Raw genomic sequence first — 12,362 nt, 5'->3', positions numbered from 1 at the left:
TTGAAAATAAAGTAATCTAGTGGTCACCACATTTATTGAATGGGTGAGTTTGTCAGGTCCTGAGATTGCCCAACATGATGTGCTTCCTGATGTGATGTAATGGGAAGTGCGCAGCAAGCCCTGTGTGGTGCTCTTGCTAAAAAAAGTCTTTGATCTGAATCTAACCATGAGGAAACTGACACATCTGGAATATGGGGTATTATTTGGGACAACCAAATAGGACTCCTTAAAGGATTCAGTATTCTGACGAACCGAGAGAAGTCGTAGGTGGAGAGAGTTAGAAGGAGAATATTCTAGATTGGCATATGTAGTGTGTGAATCTTGAATGGATTGAGGAAAAAAAACAGCTGTAAAGGACATTTTGGGGATAAAAGAGGAAATCGGAGTATGGTACATGTGTTGATACTAAACTGATGATTGTCATGAGTGTGTAATGATGGTTGCGAAGGAAGATGTCCTAGTTTTTTAGGTTTTTTTTTTTTTTCTTTTTGGCAGATGTGTTTAGGAGTGAAGTATGATGTCTATAGTATATTTTTAGATGGTTTGGTAAAATAGCATGGCACAGTATAAACAGTTGGTGACTCTGTATGAGGAGAAAAGGGTGTTCATTGTGTTTCTGGTTTTTCTGTGGGTTTGAAATTTTTCATAATTATAAAAATGAACTTTTAAAAAGTAATTTTTAGATTTAGAGATGAGCATGAGTTATCCAGAAAAAATATTATCTATAGTAATAAAAACATGAAAAACATGTGATCGAAGGCCTTGACATTTTAAATCTAGTAAGACTTTAATAATAGCATACCCCCTTTGAAAAAAGCAAATCTTATGCAAATAGAATAGTGAAAAAAAAATTCCTGAGTCTCTTTTGGAATTAGGTTGGGAAAGTACTTCCTATTGTTTGGGGATTGGCACCTTAAAGAAGTCTCTCCTAGTCCTTTGATTTCTGGATTCAGGAAAATCAGGTATTATTGGAGTTGTTTTGTTTCTTTGATTACTTCCATTTTCGTATACTGTGATACTTGTTGTCTTATTAATGGAAATTAATAACTTTCAGGGAATTCTGATCATTTTAAGACTGATGAAAGCTGCAGATCTTCGTCCCAAAACATGTACACAAACTCGCCACAGAACCTCCATCCTTTGGGTTAAGTCTCTTGTCTAAGAACAATAGCTTAAACTAAATAAAATATGCCCAGCAGTTTCCTCAGTAAAAGTAATCTGATATGAATTAATTATTCCAATTAGAAACGTCACTAACTCGTACTTTCTTGCTCTGCATCAGTTCATAATGATGATTCAGAGATAGTGTCCCACTGTGCCATTTTGAAACATCAAAGAAAAAATTTTAGTCAGGTTTATTTATTTATTTTTAATTCGAAACAATCTCAGATTTACAGAAAAGTTTCGAGAGCTTTTACTCCATTTGAGAGTAAGTTGGTAAAATGATGCCCCATCACCCTTGAATACTTTAGGGTATTTTTTCCTCAAACAAGGACATTCTCCTGTGTAACCACAATATAACCATCAAACTAGGACATGAACATAGGTACATTACCACCATTTATCTTCAAACTCCTTTCAAGTTTTTCCAGTTGTCCGTATGATGTTCTCAATAGGAAAAGATCCAGCAGAATCACTCCTTTTTTAGTCTCCTTCAATCTGGAACAGTTCCTCAGGCTTTCTTTGACTTTTATGGCCTTGATTCTTTTGAAGAATTCAGGCCAGTTATTTTGTTGGATGTCCTTCCATTTGGTTGTCTGATTTTTCCTCATGATTAAAGTTATGCCTCTTTGGCGGGAATATCACAGAAGTGATGCTGGGTTCTCATTGTAATCCTGTCAGTGTGCAATTTTGATTTGTCCATTATTAAAACTATGATACTCATTTGATTAAGGTGGTGTCTGCCAGGCTTCTCCACTTTAATAGAGTTACTCTTACTTTTGCAGTTAATACTCTTGTGAGGGGGGGCCACTTTGAGATCATATAAATGTCTGTTCCTTAATTACTTATTTATGTAAATGTATTTTTATGGTTTCCTATCTTGTTTCCCATATTCAACTTTCTTTTATTGAGAAACCTGGTTCCTTTTTCCTTAATATATTTATTTTATCATTCCCTCTGTAGGTAGCCAATTTCCCACTGCTATCCGTGTCCCCCTGCTTCTCACCCCATATACTTCCCCCTTCTCTACCATTCATGCTCTGACACCTGGCAGTGATCTACTGTGGTGTGCAGAAACCCCCTCTCCTAGCTTGGGTTCTGGCTCCTGTTTTATTCCATTCTCCTAAGTGAACGTAGATGCCCTCTTTACCCTGCTTGGGCTCTGACACATCTAACTGGGCACTGCAGCCATCCACTCTGCCAACCGGGTATGGGAACTGCCTTGCTCAGCCCAACTTAATGGTTTTAGGATTGACCTGTTCAGAAAGGGAAGGAATGGGACAGGATAACAGGAGAAAAAGGAAAAGAGGGCATTAACCAGATTTTTTTTGACTAACCGAGTCATTTCATTCTCTGACCAAGCAAAAGAGGAAAGCCACTGATTGTTTGACAGTTATATACAAGATTTCCTAAGAGAGTTTACCAAAAAACACACTAAATAGGAATAAAAGATCAATTACTTATTAATTTTACCTCTGTATATGACCGAAGTACCTTAAAAAGTAGCAGCAACAGATCATAGTGCTGTAATGGTTGAATTTCCATTAATGTAAACATTATACCTTTCATTTGTAAATCTTTTGGAATTTATAAGGTAATACATAATGACTTTAATTCACAATGATACGTCTGTGAAGAAGGCAGGATAGGAACTTTTTTCCTCTTCATATCAGTAACATGGCAACTGAGGAACAATGAGCTAAAAATAATTTCCAATGTCATGGAGCTAATAAATGCAGAACTAGTCAAATTCAGTACTTTTGTCGTTTAATCCAGAATCCTTTTTCATAGGTTGGTGGTTTTCACTCTATAAGGAAAAACCTCTTTGCAAAAAAAATCTATGATTCTCTTTTGTGGAACCATTTTAAAAGGAATCCCAAACATAATATTATTTCACCCATAAATACTTAAGTATAAATTTGAAAGACTTTAAAAACAACTACAATGCCATATCATATCTAACTGTTCCTTAATATTATCTTATATTTAGTCTGTATTCAAACTTTGCCAGGTGTTTCAAAAAAATATTTTTTATAGTTTGATTTTCTTAAATCAAAGTCCAAACAAGGTCCATACATTGCATCTTTCTAATCTTTTAGTCTTCTTAGTCTCTTTTAATGTTAGTAGTCCCCCCCTTTTTTTGCTCCATTTATTTATTGACAAAATTCATTCATTCGTCCTATAGGATTTTCTATATTTGAACTTGATTAATTGTTTCCTAGTGGTATTTAACTTCTTCCTCTTCTTTTTTTCTTTTCAAGAACACTTCTTAATTGTTCTTCCTACTGTATCACATCAGGGCATACATAACGAGCTATACTTTAGTGATTGAAATAGTATTTCAAAATTTTTTTTTATCAATTTATGATATACACACAAATCTTAAGTGTGCAGGTTGATGAAAGTTTACATGTGTAACCATTTATAACCATTACCCAGATCAAGATACAGAACACTTCCTGTACCCCAGAAGGCTCCCTCATGCTCTTTCCTAGTCAGCTCCCATCCACAAGGTAATGAATATTCTGGCTTTTATCACCAAAATTAGTTTTCTAAATAGGGAGTTACCAGTCTCTCTTCTATTTTCAACATTACCTGTTTCTGATGATTAAATTTTTTTATTTTAACATAATTCCAGACTTAAAAGAAATGTTGTAGGAATAGTACAGATAATTCCAATATACCTTTTACCCAGGTTCCCCAAATGTTATCATTTTACAATATTTGCTTTACCATTTATTTCTCTTTCTCCCTCCTTCCCTCTCCCTCTTTCACTATACACACACACATACACATATATACGAAATATATATATATATATATTTTATGAATTTGGGAAGTTATTTCTAGACAGAATGCTCTTTACCTTTAAAAAATGGACATTCTCTTAAATAACCACAGTACAGTTATCAAAATCAGGAAATTACCATTAATACAACACTCTTAGCCAATTTACAAGCCTTACTTAGATTTCATTAATTGCTCCAGTAATGTCCTTTACAGGCAAAGAAAATTGTATATCAGGAGTTTTATTCAGTTGTCATGTATTTTTAGTTTTCTTTAATCTGGAACAGTTCCTTGGTCTTTTATGGTCTTGAAGATTTATGACTACAAGCCAGTTATTTTAAATAATGTCTCCTAATTTAGATTTATCTACTGTTTTCTCATGATTAGATAGGGGTTATGCATTTTTGCCTGGGATATACCAAAAGTGATGTGTTTTAGCAGATGTCATGTGATGACATCAGTGTGTCCCATTGGTGTTGGTAACTTTGGTCATCTGAGTAAGGCAGTGTCAACCAGATTTCTTCACCAAGAACTTTTTTTCTGAACTCCGCTATAAAGTTACAGTTTTCTTTTTTGTCCACTAACTTTAACATCCATTTATAATTTTTGCCTAGATCATTTCTTTTTGAAATAATTGCCAGTTGATTTTCTAAGTTCATTATTTCATCTATGTTTATTAGTTGGGAACAGTTTTCCGTTATTCTCTGTTTGTTTATGTATAGATGTGTGTACATACTTACTTATTATCACTGTAGATTCATGGATGTGTATTTTTATCAACCAAGATCTGTTAGTGAATATTTTATTGCTATAGGATCTGATGATTTTTAATTGAATATTTTATTGCTATAGGATCTGATGATTTTTAATTGTGAACATACCAGGTCTTTAAAGACAGTTTTTGAAATAACGTTTAGTAGTTCTAACCTTATACTCTGGAAAAGCACTGAAATATGAGTTTGTAAAGAAGATGGAGTAGAGAAGGCTTTATTTCCTGGTTTGGTTCAAAGTATAACCAATATGATTTTATTTGATTTATAATTTACATATACTGTAAATATAAAAATATATATCCTTTGGCTCCCCTCAATTCCATTTCTGGGAACTTATCATATAGGTATACATTATATAAATTATTGTAAAGATTGTTATATTATCCTACAGATATACTTTTTAAGATGATTTCACCTTTTTTGTTATAGCAGATTAGATCTGACTTAAGTATCTCTCATTAGGAATATTTGTTATTATAATACATCCATACTAGAATATACTCTTCAGCCATAAAAAAGAATGAACAAGCTTTTTAAGTATTGATAAGAAAGGTTCTTCAAGATATAATCAATTAAAAAAGTGCATATGCATTTGCTTGTATGTATGTAGAATGGATATGTTTGGAAAGAATCATAAGAAACTGGTAATGGTTGCCTTTAGGGAGAGAAACTGGTTGGGGATGGGGATGGTTGGGATGGAGACTTTTCACTGTAAATCCTTTTGTAGCTTTTGACTTTGAATTAAATAAAATTTTAAAATTCACACACTGGAGATCAAAAATTATTAAAACATTTAATCTAAAAGTAAGAATTTAATCAAACAATTTTCTTATGTGATTCTTGTGTAGATATAGGTGCTACATAACATGTTTTCATAGGTAGATGATAATAGTAGAAAAATTGGTATATAGTGGACAACTTTATTTATATGCCATGATATATGTACTCTATAGAATTGTGAAAAAAATGGATATTCGCTTCATTTTGTTTTGGCAGCATGCATATGCACTAGAACTTCTATTTGATCAATTGCACGAAGGAGCTAAAGCTCTTGATGTAGGATCTGGAAGTGGAATCCTTACTGCATGTTTTGCACGTATGGTAAGACCTTTATTTTTCATTCTGATCCTAACAAGCATAGTGATTTGGCTATTTATTGTTTTTTGTTAGCAGTTTTTGAAGATTTTTAAAAAAAATTCCATTAAGATAGCAGTTGGAATATATACCACTTAGGGTTTTTTGTTGTTTCCAGTGACAGAACATTCTGTCCAAACTGGCAGAGCTAAAGGGAATTTATTTGGTTTATATAATGGAAACATCTAAAGTTGATCTGGCTTCTTATGTGGCTGGATTCAGAAGATCAGATGTTATTGACAGTGGGTTTCTCTGTGGTTCTTGGTTTGGCTTTGCTTCTCTCCACATGTTGGCTTCATTATCAGATAGGCTTTTCTGTTGTGGTCACTGGATGGCAGCCAGTAGCTCCCAAACTACATTCTTCCAAGTTCTCATCTGGTAGAAAATAATAGAGAGAGCCTGATTTCCAAACAGGCCTACAGGTTTATTAGGAATGAAGGTAGAAGTTCTTTTATATTAAGAAAAGTGCTCTTACAAAAATGCCTTATTATAGTTCAGCTTTTATCACAAGAGGCTTATCTGGTAAATGACTACCAGAGTATAAGCCTGGAGGCCCACTCAGGCACCTTGAGGAAAGGTTCATCCGTATTCAGATAATCAAATCAAGTTGATTTGGGAAAAATCTTATCTTTGGAGGCCTGATTGGAAGGTTCTGGTCTAGTAAAGTTGGAATTTCTGGATCTATCTTGGACTAGAATCCATTTAACTTACTATAAATGTATAATCAGCAGAACACTGGCATTAAGTTTCAGAGGTTGGGGTTTTGTCTGATTTTTTTCATTGAGATATTTTAAACATCTGGAACAATGTCTGGTACATAATAAGGACTTAGATTTTTTTTTTGCAGTTTCTTTACTTGTCTTATAGAAGTTAAGTCCTCACTAACGGGATGTAGGGGCCTTTTTTTTTTAAGCTTAGAAATAATATTGAATTAGCGATATGTTTTCTATGCTTCACATATTTATGATGTCAGAGGAAAAGTTATTTTAAAAAAATTATGAGATTTGAGTTATTTTTTTAAAAACGATGTTCATTTAAGTTAATATTTTTCACACATTTACCATGTGCTAGTCAGTATTCTAGGCACTTTTCATGTATTTTCTTATTTAATTCTCACATAATTTATAAGGTATGTACCTATTTCCTTCTCATTTTACAGCTGAGGAACCTGATTCATAGAATAACTTGCCAGGATTATACAATTGTAAGGGAGTGATGAAACCCGGGTCTTTATTGTGTTAAATTTATTTTATAATTAATATCTCTATTTGTGGCCATTTTATATATTTATATATTTTATACTTTCCATACATGGCAGTAGAATCAGGTGTAGAAATTCCTATAAAATTTTTTATGTAACATTTTAATATGTAAAGTCACACTTCTGGGTGGAATTTAAATAAAAAATAATTGCACTAACAACCATTTAATATTGCCGGTTAAGTCCTACTTCAAGGTCTTGGATTTAAAATTAGAAATCAAAGAATGATAGCATTTTTCTTAGTATTACAAGTTTTTATAATTTATTCTAACTTCTTAATTACTGAAATATATTTATTTGAAGGTTACAGTTGAGAAATTTTTACTTGGTAAATTATAATAAACAGTAACAATTTAATTGGAGGCTTAAGCTGTTTGTCTTTATTTCTCATTGCAGAATATGACTTTAGATAAGGAAGCACTTTAGTGACACTTTAGAACTAAAGACAAATTTAGGCCAGTGAGCTATTGAATTCTCCCATTTCCAGGTTGGAGCTAGTGGAAAAGTCATAGGAATTGACCACATTAAAGAGCTAGTAGACGACTCAATAAATAATGTCAGAAAGGACGACCCAATGCTTTTGTCTTCGGGGAGAGTGCAACTAGTTGGTGAGTATCAGAAAACTAAAAAATTTTCTCTCTGGAGAATTTTTATTTGCAGAAGATCCCCATGCAAGCTAAATAATACTCAAAGCTAATTACTGCATTTTTTAAACATTCACTTTTAAGTAGCTTAGAAAAAGTTATTCGAAAATATTATACTAGTTCAACCTTGACCATAGGTAACTCGGCTATTTCAGAAAATGCCCATGTTGAGTTCTTTCTTCATTGCTTTTTGAAGAAGTGATACCAAAGTCACAAGTGTTCATTATAAAAAATTTAAACAGTGCAAAGATGTGTAAGATAAAAAAGCCTCTCCTTTTCCCTCTTAAATTTTCTAGACATGTGTATGAATAAAATTACGCACACAGTTTTTTTAATTGACTCATACTATACCAATTGTCCTGTAGTTTGCTTTTTCCCCCAATCATCTTTATACAGCGGACATATTTCCATGTGAACATATTTTGTATTGTAAAAAATAAACACTAAAAAATGCATAAAACATAAATGTGAAATTTAACAAATAGCTGTTTATTACCACACTGATCAAGAAATGGAACATTATTAGTACCTTGAAGTCCTCTGCTTGCTTTTTCCTTGTCATAACTCCCACCCTTCTCTCTTAGTAACCAGTAGAGAGTATGTGTTTGCTACCTAACTGCACTTCCAAAACGCTGTTTAATTTAATTTTGAATTTTAGGTAAATGGAATCATGTAGTATATATTCTCTGCTGAATGACTTCAGTCAATATTATTATGTTTGTAAGATTTATCCATCTTTTTACATAAAGTTCATTTTTATTGCTGTAGCATTCCATTGTAAGAACATCACCAAAATTTGTTTATTAATTCTACTGTCGATGGGTATTTGGGATTGTTTCTGATTTGGGGATATTCACAATGCTGCCATGAACATATGTGTACATAAGTTCAGACCCCTCATATATACACTCCTCATACAAGCACTCATTTCTGTAGGAGTGTTATTGTAGTTCACAGGGTGACCATAGATACTGCAAAACTGTATTTTAAAGTTATTGAACCAATTTACATTCTCGTCAGCAGTGTATCATGGTTCCTGTTGTTCCACATCTCTGCCAACACTCGGCATTGTTAGTTTTCTTTTTGCCCACTCAGTGAGTGCTTAGCAGTATCTCTTCGTGGTTTTAATTTTGTATTTTCCAATGGAGTTGAACACTTTTTCATATGTTTGGCTATTTGAATTTCCTCTGAAATGGCTGTTCAGATATTGAGTTGTTTATATTTTTCTTTGATGTGTAGGACTTCTAGAGACTAGCCCTTTGTTTATTTATGTATATTATATATCTGTTCTCCCACTCTGTGGCTTACCTTTTTACTCTCATATTTGTACTTTTTTAAATAGTTAAATAGAAATTCTTAATTTTAATGTAGCTAAACTTACCAATGCTTTTTCAGTGCTTTCTATGTCCTGCTTCAGTCCACTCTGAAGTTATGAAGATATTCTTCTATGTTATTTCTCAGAAGATGTATCATTTTAGTTTTTGTACATTTAGGTCTTTGCTCTTCCTGATCGATTCTTGTGTATGTATGAGCTAAAGGGTCAAAGTATATATTTTTTCCATGTGAATATTTGGTTGTCCCACCACCATTTATTTAAAAATACATGCTTTCCCAGCTTTAAACCTCCTATAGTTCTTCACACTAGGTAGTTCTATCAGAACAGGTTTTTAAAACATACATACCTTTTTTCTTTTAGTGGGGGATGGAAGAATGGGATATGCCGAAGAAGCCCCTTATGATGCCATTCACGTGGGAGCTGCAGCCCCAGTTGTGCCCCAGGCAGTGAGTTGGTTTTTTTCTGTGTGTGTTTGCTTTATTCAGCTAAACCTCTCAAAAATTTATAGATGATGTTCAAAATATAATGAGACTTTTATGTCATGCACTTTAGTACAGTTAGTAGCAAATATTTTTTCATGTGCGGTTGTATAAATGACATCAAGATTACTAGACCCCAACTCGTGGCTGTCTTATATGAAGCAATATTTGATCCAGCAAAGAACTAGTACACCAATAGAATTGGGAAAATCCTCCTGGAGTTCATGACATGATAATCACTTTTGTGTTTTATTAAATACCAGAATATGCAAGACTATGTTAGGTGCATGGGAGAGACCAGGAAGTATTTGTCATACGTTTTACCCTCACAAAGCTTATATTCTAGAAAAGATGTGTCATATATGTAACAGAGAAATTAATGCTGTGATAGCATATGATAACATATGAATGGAAAAGAAAATGTGTACTGTAGAGTTCAAGGGAGTGAGAGAGTTTTGTATAGAGTGGTCAAGGAGACTTTAGACAGGAACAGAACTTGAACTGAATCTTCCAGAATAGTAGGATTTCTTTCTATATTAGCAATGAGACAGAAGGGCATTCCAGTATTGTATATTATATAGTCAAGGAAATAGTTAAGTATAAAATTGATTTGTCGTTTTAATAAGACTGATAAGCTTATGTCAACCCTTAAGAATCCTTGGTTAAATTCACTGAAATCTTAAGTTTCTAGTACATGAGAGTTTTATGTAGTTCTTGACTAGATGACTAGAGGCTGAAAGTGGCACTGTCTTTTCTGCTCAGTCTCATGCACTCTCCAACTTGGAAGAGGTTCTCGTATGTTTAGATCACTTATGAGAAGCTGAAAGTTGGGGAATTTGTTCTGGTCACTGACTTGCTTCATATTGGCTGAACAACTTTGGGAAAATCTCTGATTCTCTGTGGCCCTGTTATCTGTTAAAAAAAAAAAAAAAAAGACTAAACCAATGGTTTTAACACATTTTAATTGAAGTATTACCATAATGTAGAAAGGTGTACAAGTCACAAATGAGTAGTTCAATAATTTTCACATATGAACACATGATCCATAATTTTAACTTTTTAAAAAAATATTGGCAATTTAATAAAAACAAGTAAAATCTGAAATAGAGCCATGTTTAAATGAAGGGGCTTGAGTGCAGGCCTCATTTCCCCCCACTAAGGCCCTGAGGTGTTTTCAGAGGACATTTTTAGCTTTGGCTCAATATGATTTTAAATGTTATAGTAGCACTTACAAGTATTAAGGGGTCTTTACACATCTGATTAAATTTAAAGATAGACATGCTGAAGAGGCTTTCCAGTTTTAAGATAATGGTAAAGATGTTTGTGCCTCCTTGTCACCCAAAAACAACTAGAAAACATTAAAAAAAAAAATACTCTATATCTACAATCCTGAACTGCACAGTGTGTGAAGATGGAAAGCAGATAAAGTAATAATAACTGACTCAGGAGCATGGGGGAAATGGACTCAGACTGCAGAGGTGTACATTAGTGTAGAAGCAGTTTGCTCTGCAGACCTCTGAAAAGGCTTAGGAATTAGAGGCATCAGGATCAGAAATTCTTTTGAAAAGAGAGGCTGCTGCTCAAAATTCCATATGAGGAACAATTTAGCCTAAGGCCTAAATAAGAAAATTTCCGGGAACCAAATGACATGATTCTGTAATCTAATACAATGAATTTGTAAAAAAAAAGAAAAAGAAAAAAAGGACCACAATATCACCATGAAATTTCAGAACATTAACCATAGAGAAGATTCTAAAAGTTTCTACAAAAAAAAAAAAAAAAAAAAAAAAAAAAGGATAATCTGTTAAGGTTGGTAATCAGAAAGGCATCAGACTGCAGAATATGCAGCATTAGAGTCAACAAGTCAGGGGAACAAACCATCACAATTCTGAACTGAAACTGATTTCCAGTCTTGGGTTCTGTACCCACGCATATCACCAAATATGTAGAAGAAAGATGGTTTGAGCTTGCAGATCTCAGCCTCTCTCTGTTAAAATATTCCATGCACTGTTTCACAGAATACATCTGGAGGAATTGCTTTAATAAGATCATCAAAAAATGAGGGAGGAGATAGAGAGTAGGAAAAATCAAAACTAGAAGGAAGGTAGTACATCTTGTTTAGGAGAGAGGTGATGAAAGTTCCCAGTGTTATTACAAAGAGAAGCCGCAGGGTGAGCTGTGAGGCGTGCCTGGAGAGTGACCAGTCCAGATTTGGAGCTGCAGGAAGAAGGCAATAGAAGAGAGTCTACCTGCCACTACCGCCCCCCACCGCCCCGCCCCCGCCAAGCACTAATTAGTTAGGTTTGACTTTAAAAATTTCATTGAGGGCACAAAGATTTAGAAACAGTTACAAAGAAAATTGATTGATTGAAAAAGAAAAAGCTTAAAATTTTAACTATAGGGAAACAACTACTGTATAAGAAAGGAAATAGTCATTGGATACCTCTTGGGTCGGCTGCAAAATATATTTACACAGTCACAACTGAAAATGCTTTAAATGAAAAATTATGTTATTAGTTGAATTGGGTGACAGCAGGATATATGTAAGAGAGCTGAGTCCTCATCTAGCATGTAATTTGAAATAAAAAGTAAATACTATACAGCAGGGGTCCCCAACCCCCTGGGCTGTGGACTGGTACCACCTGGTCTGTGGCCTATTAAGAACCAACCTGGCCGCACAGCAGAACGAAGCTTCATCTGCTTTTGGCGCTCTCCAGTACCAGCATCACCGCCTCAGCTCCATCTCAGATCAGGCATTAGAATCTCATAGGAGCACCTGTCCCTGGC

General features: G+C 33.9%; 1 protein-coding gene across 4 annotated transcripts in view; it reads left to right on the top strand.

Annotated features, from left to right (window-relative positions):
• Nucleotides 1–12,362, top strand: part of PCMT1 (protein-L-isoaspartate (D-aspartate) O-methyltransferase) — a 47,637-nt gene that overhangs the window by 23,322 nt on the left and 11,953 nt on the right. For all 4 annotated transcript variants that reach the window (XM_011356093.1, XM_011356094.1, XM_011356092.1 and 1 more), the window contains exons 4-6: nt 5,718–5,822; nt 7,604–7,724; nt 9,457–9,542. In XM_011356093.1, the coding sequence (XP_011354395.1) occupies nt 5,718–5,822; nt 7,604–7,724; nt 9,457–9,542 (312 nt within the window). The remainder of the gene's footprint in view (nt 1–5,717; nt 5,823–7,603; nt 7,725–9,456; nt 9,543–12,362) is intronic.

Source organism: Pteropus vampyrus, unplaced genomic scaffold (assembly GCF_000151845.1).
Source record: "Pteropus vampyrus isolate Shadow unplaced genomic scaffold, Pvam_2.0 Scaffold24, whole genome shotgun sequence".
NCBI lineage: Eukaryota > Metazoa > Chordata > Mammalia > Chiroptera > Pteropodidae > Pteropus > Pteropus vampyrus.
This window is presented reverse-complemented; position numbering and strand designations above follow the sequence as displayed.